Consider the following 23,933-nt stretch of genomic DNA (forward strand, 5'->3'; position numbering starts at 1 on the left):
AATTATGATAAATTTCTAAATTCAAAGCAGAAAAGACCCAAATAGCCCATTATAAGTGAAAAAGGATTAATCCCATTGTATTACACTGTGTAACCTAGAAAAATTACAAATTGGCTTTGTTAGAAGCACTAACTCCAACGTGTACATGTAGCAAGAACCAAGAATTTTAGTTTTTTAATATCACTATATCACTATAAACAGAAAACTCCACAGATCAGAGATTATATATAAACATCCTTTAATCATGATTGCCAAACATATGAATTAAGGCATATACAGTATAAAAAAAGCAACAGCAGGTTTCATGTTTATACGATTTCAGTGTGTTATTGAATTACTTACTGAATACACCGTGTGGATGAACTGAACATACCAAGCAGCCTTTATAAGACAACATTGTGTCTCCCAATAGATGACAGCATTTTGTAAACAGAGTTCATAGCACTATATTCAAGTAATAGAATGATCACTGACACTATGCAGGTAAGGTGTTGTGTGAGGCAGAGTCACTGATAGACAAATCTGGGTCAGTGGGATTGGGCTTTTCCATCTTGCAAATACAGCAACACCACATGATTTGAACGGCAAATGCTGCTAATGCTCGCCATGTTGCAACAATGCAAATAAAATGGGCATAAATTACCATTTTTATAGTGTCACATATTTGCAGAAGGCTAATTTTAATTGACCAAAACAATTGCATTAGCATTAATATCATTTTTTTTGGGGATGTCAGCCAATCTGAGTGTTTTGTTGATGATTCTTCACCTTGTTTAACTGTTTACGTAGAATTCCTGACATCTTTGGCTAAGAACAACTGCCAGGCTAATCTGAATGGTTGCACCATCAGAATGCTGTAAATCATGGTCTGTCTGATACAACATAAAGATATCACAGTTGAACTTGGAGCAAACTTTCTGGTGATTGGATAGAACTGCGAATAAATTATCATCTAACTAACTAACAGCAGTATCTGTTCAGATGTCTGTTATGCAAATCTCATTTCAGCCTACTGCTGCTGATGGGATAACATGCCATGATGTTGGCATGTTCGTGGTGTGAGCAAAAATCACCTGGATAGTACCAATAACAAAACCAATGCCAGACGGAGAAGCTTCAGAGTTACAGTGTGAGGAAAAGACAAAACTGGATAGATATCAACCACAAGTCAATCAAAGGCAGTCAGAATGGCTTGATCCAACATTGGTTTAAATGTTGTAGGCCCAGCTACTGGGTCCATGATGAATGGTGTACCAGAATGAGCCCAAATGTTCTTGCCAACACTTTGGTACTGCTTTGTTCTAGACATTTAGCAGTGGTTTGGCACCAGTTGGAAAAATTTGACAGTTCTGTCTATCAGAGGCTCTGCAGTGAGCTAGTTAGATTGTAGTAGGCATGGGAGCAGGCGCAGGGCAAAGGATTGTGGGATAATAGACAATTCCAGTGTTATTTCCTGGATTCCTGCATCATCATGTTGTTTTCTATCGCTAGAAGGTTATTCTCTCTCTCTGTCCTCATGGATATATTTCAAAATAAAAATTCCGAAAGAAACACCATCTTGTACCATGACTTGATACCAGGGAATACAAAAGCATCGATTTGGTTCTGTTACACTATACTCAAAACTAATGTGAATTTAACATGTTCTCAAACTGTTGTTGAATATGGAATAAATGCTTCTATGTGAGTAAATGCTTTTATTTAAAACAAGACCTAAATGTACGAAAAACTGATGTACATCTATGTACCCTGTCTCTCTGAAATTATATTTATTTATTTTAAAACTAGTTTGAAACAGCAAGTACATTTAGGAAAACATAGTGGCAACCAATTCAGTTTTCTCTCAACAATGAAATGTTACTAATTAAAGTGGCAAAAATGTTGATATAAACATATTTTGTGTTTTCTGGAACATTTAACCAAAAAAAACTATACTTCCCTAACCTCAAAGTGCTTTTGGTGCCTAAATCTAATCACAGACCAGAGTCCGGACTCAAACTGTGGTTTCTGGTGTTGGAGTTCTGTACTTTGAAAGGCCACCACCCACCACCTTCTTGTGAGTCCCCTGTGGTACATAAATGTAACGTTTGATTCTGCGATTATCTTTCCCTTTCAAACATATTTGTTGTTACAAATTAGTTCTATGCAAACGTAATCTCTAAGAGACTGGGTTGGTTGATAAAGTAAACTAAAATTTTAAATTTTGGTAAGTTTGACTGACAAAAACTCACTGATGTACCTGAGCAAAATATCAAATTCCATTTAGTCTGAGTACAGTGTCGATTGCTGACGTAATAATTAACAAATTAATTCTGAAAATGAGCCAAACTCATATAAACAATGGAATTGTCCTTCAGAGGTGATGTGACTAAAAGTATAACTGGTACACATGTCTTTCAAGTTCAAACAAAATAGCATACCTTCAGCACACACTCACTGGTATTCTTCATTAATATTCATTCACATAGCCCCAGGTGGTACCTCTGATTTAAGAATTTCTTAAATATAAACCTCTGCTGATGATTGCATGTTGATTATATTCGAGTCAAATATTAAGCAAGACGTCAGTGACAACCCAACAGCTCATTTATCAACTCTTAGTACTTAGTCATATCAAAAAATCCTTAAAATCCTAATGTTTTTCTCGTTAACACTGAATTTGACAAAAGATGAGTCACCATTCCTTGACCTAAACAAAGATGTTGATAGGGTCAACTCTGGCCTAGAGGTTGGAGAATTGGTGGATTGTGACTGAGGTCGCCAGTTCGATAGTATTGGACTGTTAAGAGTGAGGACATTCTCCGAAAATTGTATAGTTGAAGACTCTGATTACCTGAGAGGCACGAACTGGGGCTAACATTCATTAAATGACACACATACCCTATATACCAAATAGAACAAGTGCAACAGTACATTTTCAACATAAATTAAATCACTGTAACATGTGGCTAAAGTACATACTGTTCTGTTCCTGCTCTGCCTGCTGCTCCCCTGCATGGCTGATGGAGATCAACATAGAGAATGATAAAGCATGTTAGTGCTCTGCCATGAATCTGTACAGAATATATACACCACTAGGGTCCTACATGGCACTGGGCAGGTCGATGTGAAGGTTTACTCTCACATAAAGACAATACAATCAACATGGTTACGCTCAAGTACAGGTTAGTTATACAAATGTAGTGTCAGAACTATGGAGGGAAGAGGACCACTTCAATAATCATAATGAGAATAATAAGGATAATAATAGACTTTTTAGCTTCCTAATGCTGTTTCCCGATAGGGTTTTTTTAAAAAAAAAAAAAAAAAGATCAACAGTATTGGGATAATGTAAGTCATCATCAGTACATTCAGTCATATCATCATCATAATACACCACGATAAATGTGCATTTTATAAAGCCGCTGCTGGGCTGAGTGCACGGTGCTCTGGGTTGTTTCTTTTCTTACATGCCGCCTGCTTCTGTCAAAATCCTGCAAAACTGAAAGCTTCAAAAGTCAGTGATCTGGATTTGTACACATAGTTTGTCCTTCAGAAAGGTCCCCATCTTGTCCCTCTGTTGGCCCATCTGCTCTTTGATGAAGTGTTATAAAACAGGTGGTTGTCATTAGTAAGAAATGAAAGAAGTTTTTAAATTTTTGTTCTCTGCCTCTCAGCGAGGCGAAGCTTATTCAACACCATGGAATTGATGTCTGATAAATCTGCCGTTCCTCATGTGAGACATGGTCACATGGTCCTACTTCTTCCCTTCGTTCTCTGTGGAGACAAGAGGACAAAACACAAGTGTCAGTCACATACACATCTACTAGCTCAGCAAGTAGTCAGTATTATATATATAGTGTTCAGACTAGAAGTGGTTGCTACAGAGAGAAGTCCTGTCAGCAACATTTTAAGGAAGCAAAGAAGCATCCCCACAAGATAAAAATATCTGAATTTGAGCAGTCTGAACACAACTTAATGCATCATTGCTGAAAAATCAGACAGCTGAATCTCACGGCTGATGACTGAATCTCAGTTTCATGTTGTAAACATGGACAGAAATCACTGTGATGATGAAGTATTGTATCAAGTCTAACATCTGCAAACTAATTTTAATTTTAATTAATGTGTAATGAACTAAAAACTTTGGTTGTCTATACAACCTTTGGTTGTCTGCATAGTCAATCAAAAAAACTTTCATCAAAAATTTTCAAAATGATTTGGAGATTGGGTTGCAGATATAAAAAAAAAAAACAAACAAACAAACATTTGCGACAGGACAAGATGTCTTTCATAGTGAAACGAAACTTGAATAACATACTAGCATAGCTACCCATATGTCAAAGACTCAAAGGGCAACAAGAGGGGCAAGGTGGTGAGAGTAAGAAAGGTTCAATATGTAAAAATTCTCTGACAAACGGGGCAACAACCATTCAACTCATTTTAATTAACCCGTGAAAGAGAAGCACAGAGTTGTACCATCCTCAGATCACCTACATCTTCATACAAAATGAAGGAAAACCTGACCATTTGGGTCAACAGCCGCAAATTTTTCGACAATTTTTCAAGATAAACATACAGAAACTCATTTCTCAGGATACTTGCTTCAGTCAGTCAAGCGAGACAATGCCTGCCCAACTCCTGTTAATCTCCACTGAGGATGTTGTCCTCAAAGACAAGATGACAACAAAAACAAGTCTGTATATGCAGTACATTGATATAATAATTAGGTTATTCTGGGATAATAAGATAATTAAGTTGTGATTGTAAGAAATGTTCGTTCACAAGATAAGAAGATGATTAATTGGTCATCTTCAGATAGCAGGCCTTTTAGCTTCTGCAGAAAACTCTTCATTCTTCAGCTGTTGTGTGCTTCCACTGTCAGCATCACCCCTGTTAATCTGCTCTATTTCACAGCAATTACCATTTATAGATAACTGCAGTCTTGGCATCACTGAGGTAATCACCACATTATGCTGTTTAACTGTTTGGCAGGTTCCCTCTGCATTATTTCACATTTTTAAACAGAGGCAGTGACGTATGACTCATGAAAATATATGGAAAGCACTACAAAGCAGATAATGATCTACTAGATGACAATTTAGGCAACAACATTTAAGCAACAAGACACAAACCTCACAGATACGATTAAATGGTGATGTTTCACTCCAAGAAGAGAAGGTTTAGGTATTTGATTTACTGACCCACCAGACCGTCTAAACATGAGGCAATTCTGCAGCTTATTCTGCTCCCAGTTTGCATTTTATGAAAGAAAAATTTAAATTAAAATAATTTTTCACTTCACATTAAGCAAACTTGGAGGATAATCTGGGAGTCAGTGTGATCCTTCCTGAGACCACACCTGAAATGAAGCCCTACAATATATTTAGGGGGAAACCAGTGAAATAGTCAATTATCTTGTTAGCATTTAGTTGGCACTGAAGAGCACATAGCTTCAGTATTTCAAACTTACCAGTAGAGGAGTGTCCTGACACCTGCTGACTGGAGACCAGCGACCTGGAGCTCAACCCTTCAACACAGTGAGAGAATAACCTGTGAGACCTTTCAACAACGTCAATGTTTCAAAAATGTCCTGTAATGTTCCAAACACATAAATAGTTAGACAGTTCAGATGTTATTCATCCTACTCTGAAAAAAAACAGTGACAGGAGCAGATGAAGTGTAAATGCAGGACAATTAGATACAGTTCAGCTCTTAGACAGAAAACATGTTTTGATTTTCATTGGGCCCTCTGAAAAGCTGAATGTAATGGTGGTTGTTCATATTACCCAGCTTGTAACATTAACAGGCATAAAAGCAATTGCTTTGTTAGTATGCAACAACAAATCAACGAAAACTAACTGGCAGCTCATAATCACCTTTCAAGTAAAAATGCAAAATATTCCAAGTTTCCAGCTTCTCAAATGTGACACTATAATAAGTAATGTCAACTGTGGTGTAAAATGCTGCTAAAACTTTAATACATACATATTAACAATTTAATTTTTATTTATTTATTTATATAGCACCTTATACAATCAAAATTTTCTCTAGATGCTTTACAGAGAGCCTGAACCCCTGAGCAAGCAGACAGTGGCAAGGAAAAGCTCCCTGTTTAATAATGCTTTATAAAATATACAGTCATTTAACTTTTAGTTTACTGATTAAAATGTTACTTTACCTTGGTAACATTTTCAATACATAACTTTTAATTGTTATTTTTACATTGTGATACTTCTACCTTTACTAATAAAGAATACTTCTTCCACCACTGAAGAAAAACAGTCAAAAAATAAAAACAATATATAAAAAATTAGTTGAAGGTTGTGTTCTGAACTGAACTAGTCATCTGATTATTACCGTTACCAATCATGACCACTGTATGACAGATGAAGATGTGATTTTGAACACATGGGCATATTGCACTATTCCAGCAAACATGTTACAAAGAAGTTCTTTTTCAGTACCAAACAACCATTCAGATTCTGGCACTTAAATAATATGTCAGTTTCGGTTTTGGTGTGTCATCATACCTTGGTAGATGTCGTACTGTCCTGACATCAGGTTGTAGCTCATACCCAGGTGTGTGTGATGGTGTGTGTGGAGGTGTCGGGCAAATGACACATGGTTTCTCTCTCGCTCCGTGTCTCTCTCTGCCTCGGTGGAGCCCTTCTCACCAAGCTGTTTGAACACGCACACATCTGGATTTACAATCTTAACTAAATTTCTCCAACCACAAAAATTGTTCCTTTGTGCGAGTCTGCAGCCCAGCAAAAGTCACATTAAAAAGATATTCACTTACTTAATGATAATGAAAGTAGAAATGTGCAATGGCTTGTGTATATTTTATTACAACAAGACCTTGTAGAACTGCTGCAGTTCCTCTAATATCCATTTATTACTGCTCAAAGAAAACACCGTAGTGAATGCTAAATAGTGAATGCTATTTCAGGTTATCTATCTATCTATCTATCTATCTATCTATCTATCTATCTATCTGTCTATCTATCTATCTATCTCTCTATCTAGAGAGATAGATAGATGGACACCTAGTGCCTGTCCTTGTGCTGCCATGATTAGTGCTGGGGGTATATTTATGCTCAGTCTATATGCTCTGGCAGTCATTTTCCCTGATGTATTCCTGGATCTTTGTTGTTTCATCCCGGACAATGACTCTGACACTCGCTAGTCCTCGGCCTTCCTCGTTCCACTTAGGGTACGGTCTCAGGGTGCTGGACTTGGGGTGAAACCCTCTGTGCATCTTGAGGAGCTTCCTTGTCTTCATATCAATGGCCTCTATCTTCTTCTTTGGCCAACTTATTATGCCAGCGGAGGATCTGATGACTGGCAGGGCGTATGTGTTGATGGCCCAGACTTTGCTCTTACCATTCAGCTGACCTCTCGTGACCTGTCTCATTCTGTGTAGGTATTTGACTGTAGCTGACTTTCTTGCAGCCTCCTCATGGTTTCCATTTACCTGGAGGATCCCAAGGTATTTGCAACTGTCCTGAACATCTGTAATGTTCTTCTGGCAGTTCAACCCCCTCCGTTCTGATCATCATCCCTCTATTTGTTAATATCCGACCATACTTATGTAGTCCAAATGACATTCCGATGTCATTGCTGTAGATCCTGGTGATGTGGATCAACGAGTCAATGCCTTGCTCATTCTTGGTGTATAGCTTGATTTCATCCATGTGGAGGAGGCGGCTGATGCCCCACTTCAGAACCGGTATCACCACCCTTTGTGATGATCTGGCTGAGGGGGTTTGGGCCTACGCAGAAAGCAACAGGGAAAGTGCATCACCTTGGTATATGCCGCACTTGATGGTAACTTGTGCAGTTGGCTTTGAGTTGGCTTCTAGAGTTCTCTTCCACAACCTCATCAAGTTTTTATGAAAGCTCTTAGTGTCCTGTTGACATTGTACATTTCCAGGCATTCCAGTGTCCATGTGTGTGGCACCGAATCATAGGCTTTCTGGTAATTACTCACCTATTTTTTGGTAGCAGGGACAAAAAGAATTTCACTGCACATTGTACTGTGTATGATTGTGTGTGTGACAAATAAACCTATCTTGAATCTTGTATCTTGTAATCAGTCCAGGGTGTGCACAGGCATGCATTGCCTGATGTTGCAGTCCCGAGTGACTGCTCTGTCAAACAGTAGCTGGTGCTTGGCTCCCCTGGTACTGATACCAATTCCATTTTGGGCCACAGGGTTGCCAGGTATCATGCTTTGTCATTGTATTCATTGTCAGGTCACCTGCCTTTGTGTTCAGGAACTCTGTTATTGGGACTTGGGACCCAATCTTGGAGTATGGAGATGCCCCGTGACCCATCATCTTGGCTCCCACTTGCCATAACGTTGCTGTACCTCATCGATCTTTAGTAGTGACAGCAGTTGTTGGAACACTGTGCTAGTAGTTGCTTATTTGTTAGTGTGGATGTTGATTTTCAAAGCACCCATATATTCCAGAGACTCTACTCTATATATTCTTTCTATCCAGAAGCCCATTTCTCATCAGGTTGCCCTGGTTCCCCACCACTTGATGTGGACCTTGTTGACCTGGGCGATGTCCAAACCGGTGTGATTCCTGTTTGTTCAGTTTCTGTCATGCCTGAGGAAGGCTGATAGCATTAAGGATCTTGCCTAAGGGTCTGCACTAGATACGGAGAACATCACAAAGAGTGCTTACGGATATTGGTTCCAAAGTTGGGCAACCATCAGCCACCTGCTCTACATGACATGATGACATCAAGCTGTGCGCTGTACGCCAAGAATGAGCGAGACATTGACTCGCTTATCCACAGCATCAAGATCTACAGCAATGACATCGGAATGTCATTTGCTCCAGCAGAATCCAGGTACAACATCAGTGGTCTTTGTCCAGAAGAGTGCAGTTCTAGGAACAGCAAAGACACTGCACAGAACCCTGAAACTCCCAGGTCTCTAGTAGGGGACCCGAGCTTGAGGAAGTGATAGGTGGATTTATATATATATTTACCTATTGACAGATAGATAGATAGATACGTGTAAGGTTAAGCTTAATGTTTTTCTTAACAGCGATCAGTTTTGATTTATCTTGCTACTCAAATTCAACCGGAAGACACTTGAAACATAAGGGTAAGCTTGTGTTGTTGAACATACTATAACTTTCCAAAATTCTCAAGTTTCTACGGGTTTCTACAAATTTCATTCTGTAGTTAATCTAGTTCAAACCAACAGTTGCCTGGAAAAAAGAAAACTAAGAGGTTTTAACATTACAGTATGTACGTCTTGTAAAATGGTCGCCAGTGATGTTAAGCATTCTTTGTTGGTTATAACTGTAATAATATGTACCAAAATAATGGTCATATTTTCTATGTTTATATATTCTGCTAATAACTTTTCTGTAATATTTTATCACTTTTTGTTTTGTTTGTGATTAGTGTGAAGTTAGTTAGTTTTTGTTTGTTTCTATTTGGGAGTTTGTGTGTTAATGACACAGTTAAAACATCTGAGTGCCACACTGCGGTATGTGCTATGAATATATGAACTAAATTATTTTCGATAGAAATGTACCTGTCCATATTTCCAGCAGTCATGAATCACGCATTTAGCCTCCAAAATTTACATGACTGTGATTGTCTTTATTCAGCATTTTTTGAGGGAACTTATCAGGAAATATCAGATATGTGCTGCGTGAATGAGAACAAATGTCAGAGGTGTAATACTGTGAGTTACGGTGTGGATATGGCAGGAAACTGAGCAGCATCTCACAGCAGGAGATTTTCCATGGTACTGATGACTCTGCTGCTGCAGCAGCTCCATGGCTGAGGAAGAGGATGAGTCGCTGTTCTGCTTGCCTGTCACCATCCCGCCTCTGCTGGGAGGAGTAACCTCCGACTCCTCCCTGCCTGCCGTCTTACCGTACAGAGGGTAGTGGAAACCTTGGGCATAAACACAGATATGCACACAAAGTCACAGAATCATACACACACCCATGCACAAGAGCTTCATCTAGCTATCATATATCAGCATATCAAGATACAAGCTGAGATAAGAATAAACTGCACATTTTGAGGCCTTTATATAGAATGCTATAGTTAAAGACATAGTTCCTTATCATAATGTCTTATATCACCCTCTGGGTATTCAGGGCTTTATTATCATCAGGGAGTCTAATGTGTACACGAGTGGCTTGAAAATTTCACTAAATTGTGTTGTTTTTAAATGTACTTTACAGAAAAGGTGTACAAGTACAATGCTACATGCACTTCTTAGCATCATTTTTCCCCTTGGTTTGTGAATTTCAATTTGTTGTTTTGTTCTCTATGTTTTTTATGCTTTAAAATTGATACTTTAAAATTCTGCTGAAAGATGGACCCCATAATTTGTAATTTGAAAGGTCCTCTCATTAAAGGTGTAAATTCAATGGCAGCTTTGATAAAGTAAAAAATATAGACAGCACAGACTCTTTTAAATTGTCACCCTTATATGAAATGGTCACAGTTCAGGCTAACACATGTCTATTTACACATCCAGCAGATACTCAGCAAGATGATTGTGATGCTGGAATGGTGTTTGTCTCTCTTCACTCTTTCAGACCTACTTCGTCTTGAGCTCCTGAGAAAAATATCTGCCTCAAGTGGGAACTAAATCCTCAACTTTATTCCTCTAACTGTATCTGTCTGTTGTTTGGTGCTGGTGAGGGAGTGTACAGTTCTTGTTGTAGTTGTGCAGCTCCTTACAATGAGCTAAAAGGTGTTAAATAGCTCAACAGGGCTAATGGCAGTTCAATGGCTTTCATCTCTTATACTTAAACTGACTGTACTTTTCACTTGACTGCTTTTGACTGCTGTCACTTCAGCTGACATTTAAATTGCTTTAGTCTCTTAATCTTCCACTGACAGTTCCCCAGCTTTATGCTCTTACTCTTGGGCTATGTTTAGCGCAAACAAACAAACAAACTGAAAATTAAACTGTCCACAAAGCTTAAGCATGAAACTGAAACTTAAAGCGCTCGCTTTCATGTCATACATATACAACACTCTTCAACTGACTCATCTCTGAATCAGCTCTTAATTCCTTCAGTTAAACTGCAACTTTAATATAATGTTTCACAAATTTTGAAATAGCATTCTAAAAAAAAAATTAACATGCTTACAATTACAAGATTTTTTTTTTGCAATTTTTACTTTAAACAAAAATGAAGATTGTAGCTATTGTGTAAAGTTATTTATCATGCAAACATGGAGTCAATTCGTGAGAGTGGTTTTGATCCTCTCACCTGGACAAAATGTCAAATTACTGCTACTTCTACTGCTTCTACAGAAAACACAAACCTTTAGTCAGACTCTTACCTGGGTAATTGTGGACCAGGGTTGGGGACACCCCTCTATAGGAGCCCCCACTGCCCTCACACATTGCTAGGTAGGGTTGGTAGGAGGAGTGCTGGTACTGAATGTAGGGCTGTTGGGGGGTCATGGGAGGAGACACCGCTGCCCGGGCACTTTGAGACTCCTCAGACAGCCCTCCCATTGGATCCTGGCCTTGTTCATCTATCCCCTCCAGCCTGTCTGACTCCTCTGTGTCGAGGCTGGGCAGGAGATCGTGGGATCCGTGGACTCTGGCTTTTTTAGTATCTCCACCCAGACCTCCACTCCTCTCTCCTCCAACACCCCCTCCTGCTCCTGAGGTCATCTTGGGTCCGGCAGGCTCCATGGCAGCTCCCCATTCTTTTCCCCTGTCTGCTTCACCCTCCTCGGTCTCCTCCCCATGTTGACTCTGTAGCTCTGAGTATTTGCTGTGAACCAGGCACTGAGCCCAGGCCGGGCCGTCTGAGGGCTAGATCGATGGGGACAAGAGTTGGTGGTAGTTGCAGTGTTTCCCCTATAATTCTTTAACAGTGGTGGGTGGGAAGCATTTTGGTGTGAGTTCAACGTCAGTCCATGCCTTTGCCCCAGTTTTTGTTCATGGCCACTTGCATCGCTGAAAATAACTACCTATTTTAGCAACATGAATGTTAGCCCTCTCTTGTATTTTTGGAGGGAAAGGACTGACTAATTTATAACTTTCATTTGTACATTTTCTTTTTAGCAAGGATGGATTATTTCTTGCTGTGATGGCCCACCGCTGCAGAATGACTATAGAGGAAACACCATCTACTTAAGTGAACAGAACCATAGACAGACCATCTATCACTGACTCTGGGTGTGATGTTGATGAAGGATGACGACGTTTCAAAAGCAGGCGGCCATTCACAGGTGAAATGAAAGGAGTATGGTGTCCCTCTCAATGATTCGTATCAAGACACGTCTCACACATCATCAACCACAGAGTTTAGGCCAAACTGAAGGAAAAAACAAGCTACCTTCCCAAACACAGCTTTCATTCAGTTCATACAATCTTTTTACATGACCCAGCATGGCTAGAGTTAGCGGTTAACTGCATCATGACATGACATGGTTAAAAATCTGTACAAGCTTTCTGAAAAAGCAGCTCATATCAAAACCAACACTTGTGTATTAGAAATGTGTCTTTTGTTTCTTTATGTATTTATGTTTTACATGTACAGTTAACGTAAATTATACACTTCCCCCATTAATTCTTAATCTGAATGTTAAAAACATTTGCATTCATAAAAACAAACAAATTTTGATTTCAACCAAAATGACTAATGTCATCATGTCAAAGAAGAGCTACAGCACCACAGAAGCCACATGGTTTTGTAATTAGCACCTACTGGTTTGGTTGTACACAATGTGTGATTAATCTCTTTATGACGCTTAACAACAGTCATTAAAGCACACCAACAACACCATCAGCGGCGGCGGCAGGTTATAGACAGAGGGAGAAACTTACACTGGAAAAGGAAACATTTGAGTCCAGATCTGCCTGACTGTTTGGGTTGTGAAGTGATGAAGAAGAGGAAGAGGACGGTGACTTGATGTCATCACAGTCTTTCATCAAGACCTGGTGCTGGTCCACCATACCACTGTGCACAGCCTTTACGCTCAGACTCTGCCCCCTTTCTCCTCTCTCACTCATGTCTGCGTAGGACAAGACGGGTTTGGGACAGCAGCCTTTAGCGCCATCTGGGCCTTTACCTAGCATGGGTCCACCAGATGAACCCCCAACCATATGTTTATCATCCTCACTGTCTCTCACCCCCTGTCCCCTCTCGCCTCTCTGCTTGACACTGTGCGTCTGATCACAGCATTTAGAGGCCACTAGCAGTTTCTGGTCCATGTACAGTCCTCTGGAGTACTGGCCATAATACAGTGACTGGGCCAAGGCAGTCTGGGTCTGACTCATAGCCAGTTGGAGCTGAGACTGAGGCAGACCATCACCTTTCTTCGAGTCTGAGAACTCATGGGAGGAGCTCTTGTCATCCTCTTTCACTTCCTCCTTTCTGTCTTTTCCTTTGCCATCAAGGGCAGAACTTTTGTGGAAAGCAACACTGCCGCTATTCTGCCTGTCTGACTGCATGTACCCCTGCAGGTAGTACGGCTCGTAGCTGTGGTAGTAAGGGGACTGGGGGTCTTTTGATGATAGGGCAGATGCTGTGGGTGGCGTTTTACCAGAGTTGCCATGGTTACTGTTAGAGCTCACCTCTGAAGAGGTTGAGGAGCTAGACTTTGATCTGATTCCATCTGAGCGACATTCGGAAGATCCACCATCGTCCCCAGCATCTGAAATGTCAGAGTATGCGGGGCTGTTGTTCTTGCTGTTGCTCTCTGCTGTTGCCAAGCAACTACCACTGGAGTCAAGCCGCGATGAACCACCAATTGAGGGGCTGGGGGCGTTGTCTGTGAAGGTGTAGACCTTGTCAGCCTCAGCTCGGATACTGGCCATCCTGCTCTCCTGGCTCTCTGTGAGCCCATTTATTACATCCTGCTTACTAAGGTGCTCCTTCAGAAGGCTTCCAGAAATTTCCTTGACACCCATTTTAGAACCACCACCACTTTCTTCCATTTTTATTCCACTGCTATCACCATTAGCCATCCTAGTCGGCACATCTTTGTTATGTTTGTCCTTCAGCCTCCGTTTCTCTTTCTTCCTGGTCTCTTTGCTGCAAGTAACCAGGGTAGCTTTGACAAGGCTTGGTTCCACAACAATGCTCAGCTTTGGTTTGATGGGTTTCAGAGGAAGGTTTTTCGTGGTGAGGCCTATGGCTGTCATGGGTGAGGGTTGCTGTGAGGGGGCAGTATCTGCTGTGCCAGTTGGATATGCTGTGTTCGGTATGGCAATCAGCTTGGGAGGAGCAGGAGCTGGAGCAATCGGCCGGTTGGTCCGTGACTTAGACAGCTTCTCTACCTTCCCATTGGCCTTCTTGCCCTTGTCACATGCACTTCCCTTTTTGTCAATGAAACCCTCTGCTTCCAGCTTGGGCATCTCTACCGTGGAGTTCCTGTCTGGAACCATGCAGTTCTCTAGAACAACGGTCATGTTGGAGATGATGGGCAGATTGCTAAGGTCATCAATTAGTCCATCTTTCAGCAGTGAGGTTCTTCTGGTCTTGGAGTTAGCTGTGGGTGTGTGGTCAGTACTGAGAAGTAGCCTTCTGTTCTTAGGGGAGCCCACTGTGGTAACCTTATATAAAGGAGCAGGTTTCTTAGAGGAGCTGTTGGCATTAGAGCTGTTGTTTGTTTCTGAGAGGTCATATGTCATGTTGCTGATAGTGTCTTCACAGTCTGATAGTCGTTCTTCACTCTCCCCATCCTTCATGGGCTCCAGCTCAGGCTTTCTCTGCTCCTCAACCTCCAGGTGTGCATGCGTCTGATGGTAGCGCAGGCCGTTGATGTGCTTGTAGCGTTTAGTGCAGTTGGGGTGGGGGCAGTCAATGAGGATGGGTGGGGGAGGGGGCGAAGAGGCACAGCCTCCTCCGGGATCCATGAATGAGGGGTCAGATTTGCCTTGTGGTGTGGATGGGGCACTGCGGGATTTGGCTCGGATCCTCTTCCCATTCCCATTTTTAATGTCATCAGTGGAGACCAGGCTGAGGTCCAGGTCAGCTGGTGGTTTGTTCTTTCGTTTCCCAGTGGTAAGAGAGGAGGTGCTGTTTGCAGGTTTCACCTCCTCCACAGTAAAGAAAGAAGGAGGAGTTCGGCAGTTGCTGTTGATGAGATTTAGACTTCCCCTCCGTCCCTTGCTGTGAATGGATGCAGTGGTTCCACCTACACCACCTCCACGGCTCCTGTGCTGTGATAGACCCCTGACTTTGGCAGCAGGAGCAGGCTCAACACAGGGCCTCTCTGCCATGGCCATTCGCATCCGTTTCCCCCTGCCACGCCCACCTGGCAACTCAGGGTCACTGGAGGGAGACTCACAAAACCTGGACAGAGGAAGAGAAACACAGCAGATTCAGGGGCGAAATCCTCTTAATAATCACTTACAGTCTGGAAATGATTCAGAGATGGAACAGAAGTCTTACTTTGTGTTGTGTGTATCGATACAATATGTCCTGTATCCTGTTAGGTAGTTTTTACGTTTTAAGCATTTTAATGTTACTTTAAGCAACCAATCAAGACCTCACACAAAAATTGTTGCTCAACTTCAGAGAAACAGATATTCCGAGCCACTGTATTTCAATTTAGGTTTTATATGTGTTATCAGTATGAGGGCAACACACTGTGGTAGTTTTAGGTCAGACTTTATCAAGCTTCTTTCAGTTTACATCTAGCCATAGTACATTAACCTCATAAAACAGATGGTATCCATAACCACAATATGTGGTATGTAGTGAATGGTGACAACATGACACACAAGAAACTGTTAATAGCAAGATACTATGAAAGGCTAAACTGTATGGTATTGCACTTAGGCATATTTGCAAAGAAAAGTGCAATAGGACCAAGGCAAGACAATATTTTATCATATAATTTTATTTAGGATCCTTCGGCTCAGTGAGAAAAGGCACAGATTAGTGTAATGTAAGGTAATGCAGTGTATTGTTTCATATCATTTTATAGTGTCACATCGTATCATCACACACTGTCATTACATTTTATCATTTGGCATTGTATTCATTTCAAATTGTATCACATCTGTGTTGTTTTACGCTGTACTTTATCATATCGCATCTTAACATATCACATTGTGGCTCATGAAAGCCTCTTAAGTTCTGATGGATAAAGTGAAAAACACATCAAACCATCTAGCTGAAAAGAAGTCTGTTGTTCTTGTTGATGCTGTCATTCACGAAAGGTTTTACTCCAAAAACAACTTGTTTGTATCGTCACCCAAACTGAACTCTACCATCAGACAAAAAGTCCTGGAAGACAATAGATTATCATTCCTGACTCATGTGGACCACTTCACTGAGACATCAAGGATAAAAATTGATTTTTTTCTGTACAAAGCCTGCCTCTCTTTTGATAACACAAAAAACCTGTACAATCCGCAGTTATCTCTGGCTGATATTGAGGGCTTTTGTATTCACATGCCGTACCTTCTACTTTGAAGTCTTTTGATGCTGTTTACAAGACAGCCTCGCAACACTGGAGATGCTTTTCCACAGGCACACATTGTTATTTATATAAAAACCTGTCTGCTGAGAGGGGCGAAATGCATTGCTTTATATTTATCTACAAGGCTCTATTTTGGAAGCTAGACCTTGAACCTTGCATCTGTGCTGGCCTTTTAAAGCATTAATTATAACATTACATCACAGGATCAGTTGGTGTTAAATACTGAATGAATATATTGTGACCTTGGAAAGGCTGTTTTGGGTGTTCATCAGCATATTAATGGAAGAGAGACTGCAAAGCACGTTGTGAATAGACTTTCTTGTTCCCCTCTGTGATTTTAAAAAGATAATATCTCACATTTCCTGTGATGTTTGTAATTGCTTTTTTCTGTGTGTGTGTCCCTGAATGTCACTGAAGCTGCTGGAATTAAATTTTTTACGTATTATATTTACCATTTCAAGGTTATTTGTTGGTCTCATGCCTCTAGTTTTTCAAACTTGTTCTTCATATGTTGAATTGTATGGCATTTATCATTTCACCTGTTTTTGGCCATTGTCATATTGTTAAGAAAGGATACACACAGAAAGTTAATTATTATGTGACCCTATTATTATGTGGCCAATCACCTGTCAAGTCCTGTCATGACCTCTATTTTCCTTCATGCTCTGATAAAGGCCATTAAGACAAAATGTTGCTATATATGGTGACATGGCCAGAAAACATGGTTAAATTGAGAATAGTCTACTTTGTTTAAAGATATGTGTGTTTGTGTGCGCGCGAATGGTTTAGTCATCAATGTTGTTATCCATAAATGTTTGTTACATTTTCCCTTTAAAATTTAATCATTCCATCTTTTATCTCTTTCAGTTACAGGTTCATTCAAAGACTGATAATCAATCATCAAAGAGGAACCAATTTATTCAACTGAATGATATAAATGAAAAAAGCAATTTAGTCCATGGTTTCTGAGATTAAGAGGTAATTGCCATGACAACAGTCATTTACATACAGGAGTAATAATTGAGAGGTTTTGGGGACTGTCACATTTCCCACTCAGCAATTACTAAAACCACTCTCCATTTGTGAAAGAGTTGGGATGCAGAGAGGAAAGGGTTTTTGTTAAAGCTCATCATGGAACAACAGCTGACAGAACCAGATCCAATTTAGCTTTTTTTTTTTTTTAAAGAATCATTTTAGCAACATTAAAGCACTTTAAAAAAATAAGTGCTCTTTTCAGTTAATCAAATAAACAATCAGCAGCAAATAAAAGCCAACGGGAATGACAATAAAATGGTTAATCATGAAACAGGGAAATACACCAAACAGAAATGAGTCTGAATAATAATATGAGGCCTGTTTTTTACTTTTGCGTCACCCTGCGGGGATGTGGTGAGTCAATCACAAACAAAACTGAACAACATATTGCCCTTCTTTTTTAATTAAAATCAAAAGTCAGTGGCAGCTGCACCTGTCCATACATGAAAACAAGTGGAGTCTGATGTCTATGTCTGCCTGTTCGGCAGCTTACTACAGTGCTGAGTGTTCAGGAAGCTTCACTGGTCATGTGATATTTTCAGATTTGATTGGACAAGTAACAAAGTTCAGTGCAGTTCCTGAGTGAACTCACTCAGTATTATCAACTGCACAGCAAAATCTATTTCATGTTAGATAACATCAGAGCCTTGAGAGGATAAAAAATGAATACCACTTTCATTAGTAATGGGAAGGATTTGTTCAGTCAAGAGCGACAAGTCCCTAGTCTTAAACACTGAGTTTCGAGTCCTAAACAAGCCATAATGCACTTTTTACTTAATGTAATGCATGTTAACAACAGAGGTCACTTAACATTCTTTGTGCAATCTCAAATGTCAAACAAAGCTGGAAGCTGTTGCATCTCTCCGTAATTTTTGGTTTTATGTATACTGCATTTTTTTTTCAAAAGGTTCAAGTTCAAGTGAAGTCACAAGTCAGTGATGTTAGTCCAAGTCGAGTTGTTACTCAAGTCTGACTCAAGTCCAAGTCATACGATTTGACTTAACAACTCTGCTATTAAATAGCTTACAGTATGTCTTATTATGCCTTGATAGTTCCTTGCAGGGAAGCACAGACACAGAGAAAGACAAGAAAAGGACAGACTGTGGTTTTACCTTGGAGGAGCCCAGTCATGTTTGGTGCAGTCTAACAGAGTTCCCACGTAGGTTCGCTTTCTCCATGTCACATTCACCACCAGCACACCTGCCAATCACACAGGACAGACAGAGAGAAGTTAGTACTGGTTGCACTGGGACAATGGAAGTCCTCCATATCAGTAACAGGTTGAAGGGGTCAGAGAGCAACACAGGATTCTGAACTTAAACGAGTGTACGTTTTGTCAAGTTTGTTTAAGATTCTAACAGTCAAATAATGTTTTGTCATATAGTTCTTTGTGGCATTCACGCTTTCATACAAGCATGTAGGAATGACCACAATTACGACTGGTTGGTACAGCAAAAAGAATAATCCAAGGCAGGTTAAAGGAGTGTCACAGATGTGGTTGTTTCATTCATCCATTTTGGCAAACAGCACATAGTCATCAGAGCAGCAACAACACTCATGTTGTTAAAATGGCGCCTATATATAGTGTGTCTCAGCTAATGGCCCTGGAAGATTCCACCTATGGGGATCCACCGCCAGCCAACATAAGTAACCCACCATTTTTATTTCTTTATATACATACTACACTATATTTGTTACTAAAAACAAACACATCTAAATCACTTTACATTTGTTGTACTACACTGCACACATATCCATCACCCCACACCAATTCACACTTGGTTTTCCCCTGGAACTATAAAATCTGCGTCCTTTGCCTGGGAAAGCCTTTTGCCTGCACACCCTGAAGGCACAAAGACTGGTGAGTACACAACACTTCTTGACCTACTGTACTTAATGCACACACTGAGCAACCCAGTACAGCTTAGCTTACCTAATTTTTAACCAATTAACACATATTAAATATACACATTTAATGTGCCCCTCTCCTCTAGGCGAAACTGCGTGGCCCACACAGTACCTATCAGCAAAGTCAAAGTCAGACCTGAAAAAGGACAATAAATATAATGATATGTGTTAAAATGTATTGTGCAAATCTTCAATAAAGTGCTGTTGCTCTTAACGTGCCTGTGCAGTTATTAAAGTTCATATGTAGTCATACTCAGTCAAAGTGCGTGGTGCTAAATGTGCAAGCCAGGTGACGATGTGCCCTTCGTCACAAAGTAGTAACACACGAAGGGAAATAGGTCTTAAAATTTCATATCAGTAACAGAATAAAAAAAATAGATTTTACAGAATCAAAAGTGAAGAAAGTTGATTTTCAAAAAACCCACCCTGTCAGACTGTATGAAGGATCTTTGCACATTTTTCAGACTTTGTTATCAACATTTCTTTTCTTGAAAATACCACCACTCTGTTTAGTTCTGAAGACATTTTCGTTTATTTGCTCTCACTTGTATCTAAGGAAACAAATGAAACAATGAGGAAAAGACAAATGCACATAAATCAAAAGGAGCACACTGTACCTAAGAAGAAAGAAAAATCAATCTGACGAGCAGATATCTGCAAACAGCAGCAGTCAAAGGTTTTGAAATGAAAAACTGTGGCAAACTGAGGGACGAAGTTCACAGTTTCAAGAGGCTCAAATTGTTTTCAAAATGGTTCAAATTGCAAGTTATGGCCTGTAAAATTGCTTAAGCTGATAAAAGTCAGCAACCTCTGATGAGGAAAATCCTCCCTTTCTGTCAGGTTTTGGTAGGAAGGAAAACCTAAATCTTCGAGGTTTAAGTTCTAATCTAAACAATGATGACCCTTTCGTCATCTGAAATAAATGTTTCTCTCTTCCTCGTTCTCCCACACTCTCAGACTGGCATTTGGAAACCATTAACCTTCTTTTTGTGATGTGCCAGGGCAATACCTACCAAATCAAATTTTAGATGCATTACAACCTTAAAATGAGGTTTAACAACAACACATGACTTCTTGATCTTCAATTAATCCAAATGGCTGCAACCACCACAAACACTCTAACAGATAAATCAGAGTTGGGAAACGTGGCCACGTGTATCCTTCATTTTAACAACAGGTGGATGGTGATGTGGAAGATTTTTGTTATTTATCACAAGGCACTAAGATCTTCAGTTAATGAGCTGGATAGATTTGATTAGTCAAACACTTAATATTCCCAATATTTTCTTTAAATATTTTCAAAGTTTGACAAAATATATTTTCTACATTGTACAACAACCACACATTAACATTCCATATCACTATATTCACTAAGGCCACAATGACATGAATGTTTAGATCCAGGATGACATTTTTTACAACTGCAACATCACATCAGATGTTAACACTTGTAAGTATCATCCATCCATTTTCTTTACCGCTTATCCATTGGAGTTGAAAGGGGGCTTGAGCCTATGCCAGCTGATTCTGGGCGACACTGGACTGGTCGCCAGTCAGTTGCAAGGCTGACACACAAAGACAGACAACCACACATGCAGACTCACACTAGGGGCAATGTAGAGTAGCCAATTAACCTAATGTGCATGTGCAATTGTGCCGCTCTTTTAGCATCATATTGTGGATAAATACCTTGTTGGAGTTCTTCAGAGAAACTGGGATACTGCAACATGTAAATATCCAGGTTTTTGCTCAACATCTGCCATCTGCACAAGTTAAAACAATTGTGCCTGAATTAATATAACTAAAAGCAGAACAGTGTACTTGATGACCACACAGTGATAAAGAAACTGTATCATCCTTAATTTTGAACCACTGAAATGACAGAGCGAAGATCCCTTAACCAGAATCAGAATTCCTTTATTTGTCCCCGAAGGGAAATTCTTTTAAAATATTAATAGGTCAGGTATAGATTTTGGAACCCAGCAGTGCAGATATGCACAAGCCTCCACATCATGACTTTATTACTTACTCAAAAAAAACAAAACAAAACAAAAAAAAACTCAATTTGACTTAACTACACTTACTGACCAACACAAGTGGAGGAAATATGTAAATACTGCACATTTTCACTTTTTTAATTTTATTGTTTTTGTATAAGCATTCTATTTTGCAATATTTAAATTTTACTTACCTATTTTTTGGTAGCAGGGACATAAAGAATTTCACTGCACATTGTACCATGTATGATTGCGTGTGTGACAAATAAACCTATCCGTTAATAAACTGATTGTTTGTGTTATTTTTAAATTCAGAAAATAGTGAGAAATCCTTTAACAATTACCTAGAGCCTAAAGTGACATCTTCATAAGTTCAAATTTGTTTTCATATATTTTTCAGTCCAGACCTCAAAAGTATTAACAATAAATTACAATTATTAAAGTAATTCACACAAAAAACAGCAAATCATATCAACGACATGCTTTTACTTTTTTCTCTGTTTTAAACTTTTTTTTCCTTTGAGTGGAGTACAAGTATAAAGCAGCATGAGACGGAAACACTCAAGCAAAGTACAAGAACTTCACACTCCAGTACAATACTTAGGGTATGTACTTAAGTTAAACTGCTTCCTACCTCCGTCAACAACAGCTCTGACGAGCAATTCAGCCACTGAGATGAAGTCGATTCAGGGAAGCTTAGAGTGCACATACAGCATGTGTTTTGGGTTCACAAAAACTGTGGACAGATGTACTCCTGGGAGGACTGAGTGAAGTATGATGATGAGAGAATAGTTGTGCGTATTAGATAAACTGCAACTGGTTGCAACTGGTTTCACAAAACTACATAGAAAAATACATCCTGTCCTGATTCATTAATGTCTCACAAACATATCATAATTGAATCATTGATGATATGATGGTTTGAGTGACATTTCAGTTTCAGTGTTAACTATTGTCCCAGTGAAGGGTCAGCAGAAAGCAGTGGAGGTTTTCCTCTACACTCTCATGTCCCCTAAAGCTGTGTCAGGCCTGAAATGTGACTGTGTTTCTATTTTTAGTTAGTTCGACAGTGTTTCTTTTCCCGGGAAGATGCCAAAACACTCAATAGTTCTTCAGTTAACCTCTCACTGTCGTGAATGTGGATGTTCATGCCAATATAATGTTCTTCAAAACTTGTGTGACATTCAGAATCCTTCAAAACATGTTTTTAATTTCTGTGAAGAAACAAACAACACCTTCAAATGAAGGAAAGCAGCAATCAGCACCAACTGTCCCTGAATCTGAGCATCAGTGACTTCGGGGTTTGTTTGTTAGCACTCTGTGAAGAAGAAAATGTTCTCCTTCTCCCTTACTGTCTATCTTCTCTGCCTGCTCACCCACTGCACATAATACCAAAACAATTTAATGGGGTAACTATAACTGAATGCCTTTTCTTCAAAGTTCACATTTATTCCTTCTGCAAGGTGTTTTTACAGCCTCTTATTTTCTAGTTTGTTGGTTTTCTTCTGATTTCCCTGAACTTAGTGGCTGATGCTGCTTCTAAAATCAAAGAAAAAAGAACCTACAAGCTCTCTATTTACACTCAGTCCATTTTTCCCTCTGCTCTGTCAGTGTTGCTGCACAGTCGTGTTTTGTGTTGCAGCTTAGCTTTACGCTCTCAGCACAGTCTCTGTAATTCTACACCAGCCCTGCTCCTAGAAAATATATTTCTAATTGTTCTGTAACAATAATGTTGTGCTACCAAGCATCTGAAACATAATAATTGCTGCCTGTGCAGCGGAAGCCTTGAAGTGCTACGTTTATGTAACACACTGGAGTCGCAGGAAGGTGGTGGGCGTATGAAGTGCAGGACGTTGAAGTTCACATCCTGATCACCCCTGTGGTCAGGTACATGCAACTAAAGCGCATTGGTTAATGTTAGAGAAAGACCGTGGGTTTTCTTCAATGTCAATAAACACGTCTTTTATCCAATCAATGCAGACTTTTTCTGTATTAACACTGACTGTGATCTTTCCTTGACCTTAACCAAGTGCTGCCAGAATCGAAAAAAGGCCAGGGCAGTCATTAAACTTCTTATTTTTTAATAATTGTGTGGGTAAATAAAGGTCTAATAAAATAATTAACATTTAATATGATGTTTTCACTATGAATGGATATTGTACTGCAAAATATGGCAGAAAACAAATGAAACATGTTGTCAGTTAACATTTTACTAGAATGTTCAAAATCAATATTTTTTTGCAAATTAAGAACATTTGCCCATTTCATCTCTCACCATCACGTTGTCCTGCATAAAACTAGCGAACATCTGGGAATTCTCATATTTACACTTAAAGGTGATGGTTGGTGGATTTTTTTAAAACCTTTGGACAGAATTAAGTCAGCTGTTTCCCCATGCTTCGCTAAGATAACAGGCTGTTGGCTGTGGCCTTATATTTACCCAACAAGTACAAGGGTGGTTTTGATCCTTTCATCTTACTCTTCAATAGAAAGTGAAAAGCCATCCTTCCTGAAAAGGTGTACTATTCCTTTAAAGGCAAACAGCATAAATGAGTAATTTCA

The 23,933-nt window shown here is 39.7% G+C and overlaps 1 protein-coding gene across 1 annotated transcript in view; it reads right to left on the reverse strand.

The window, feature by feature from the left end:
* Positions 1-2,632: 2,632 nt before the first annotated feature.
* Positions 2,633-23,933, reverse strand: part of znf608 (zinc finger protein 608) — a 49,538-nt gene continuing 28,237 nt past the window's right edge. The window contains exons 3-9 of the mRNA XM_046385813.1: positions 18,579-18,666; positions 12,824-15,296; positions 11,323-11,806; positions 9,740-9,909; positions 6,513-6,660; positions 5,453-5,509; positions 2,633-3,756 (exon numbers count right to left, since the gene is read on the reverse strand). Coding sequence (XP_046241769.1) covers positions 3,737-3,756; positions 5,453-5,509; positions 6,513-6,660; positions 9,740-9,909; positions 11,323-11,806; positions 12,824-15,296; positions 18,579-18,666 — 3,440 coding nt within the window. The 3' untranslated portion in view covers positions 2,633-3,736. The remainder of the gene's footprint in view (positions 3,757-5,452; positions 5,510-6,512; positions 6,661-9,739; positions 9,910-11,322; positions 11,807-12,823; positions 15,297-18,578; positions 18,667-23,933) is intronic.

Source organism: Scatophagus argus, chromosome 4, assembly GCF_020382885.2.
Source record: "Scatophagus argus isolate fScaArg1 chromosome 4, fScaArg1.pri, whole genome shotgun sequence".
Taxonomy (NCBI): Eukaryota; Metazoa; Chordata; class Actinopteri; family Scatophagidae; genus Scatophagus; species Scatophagus argus.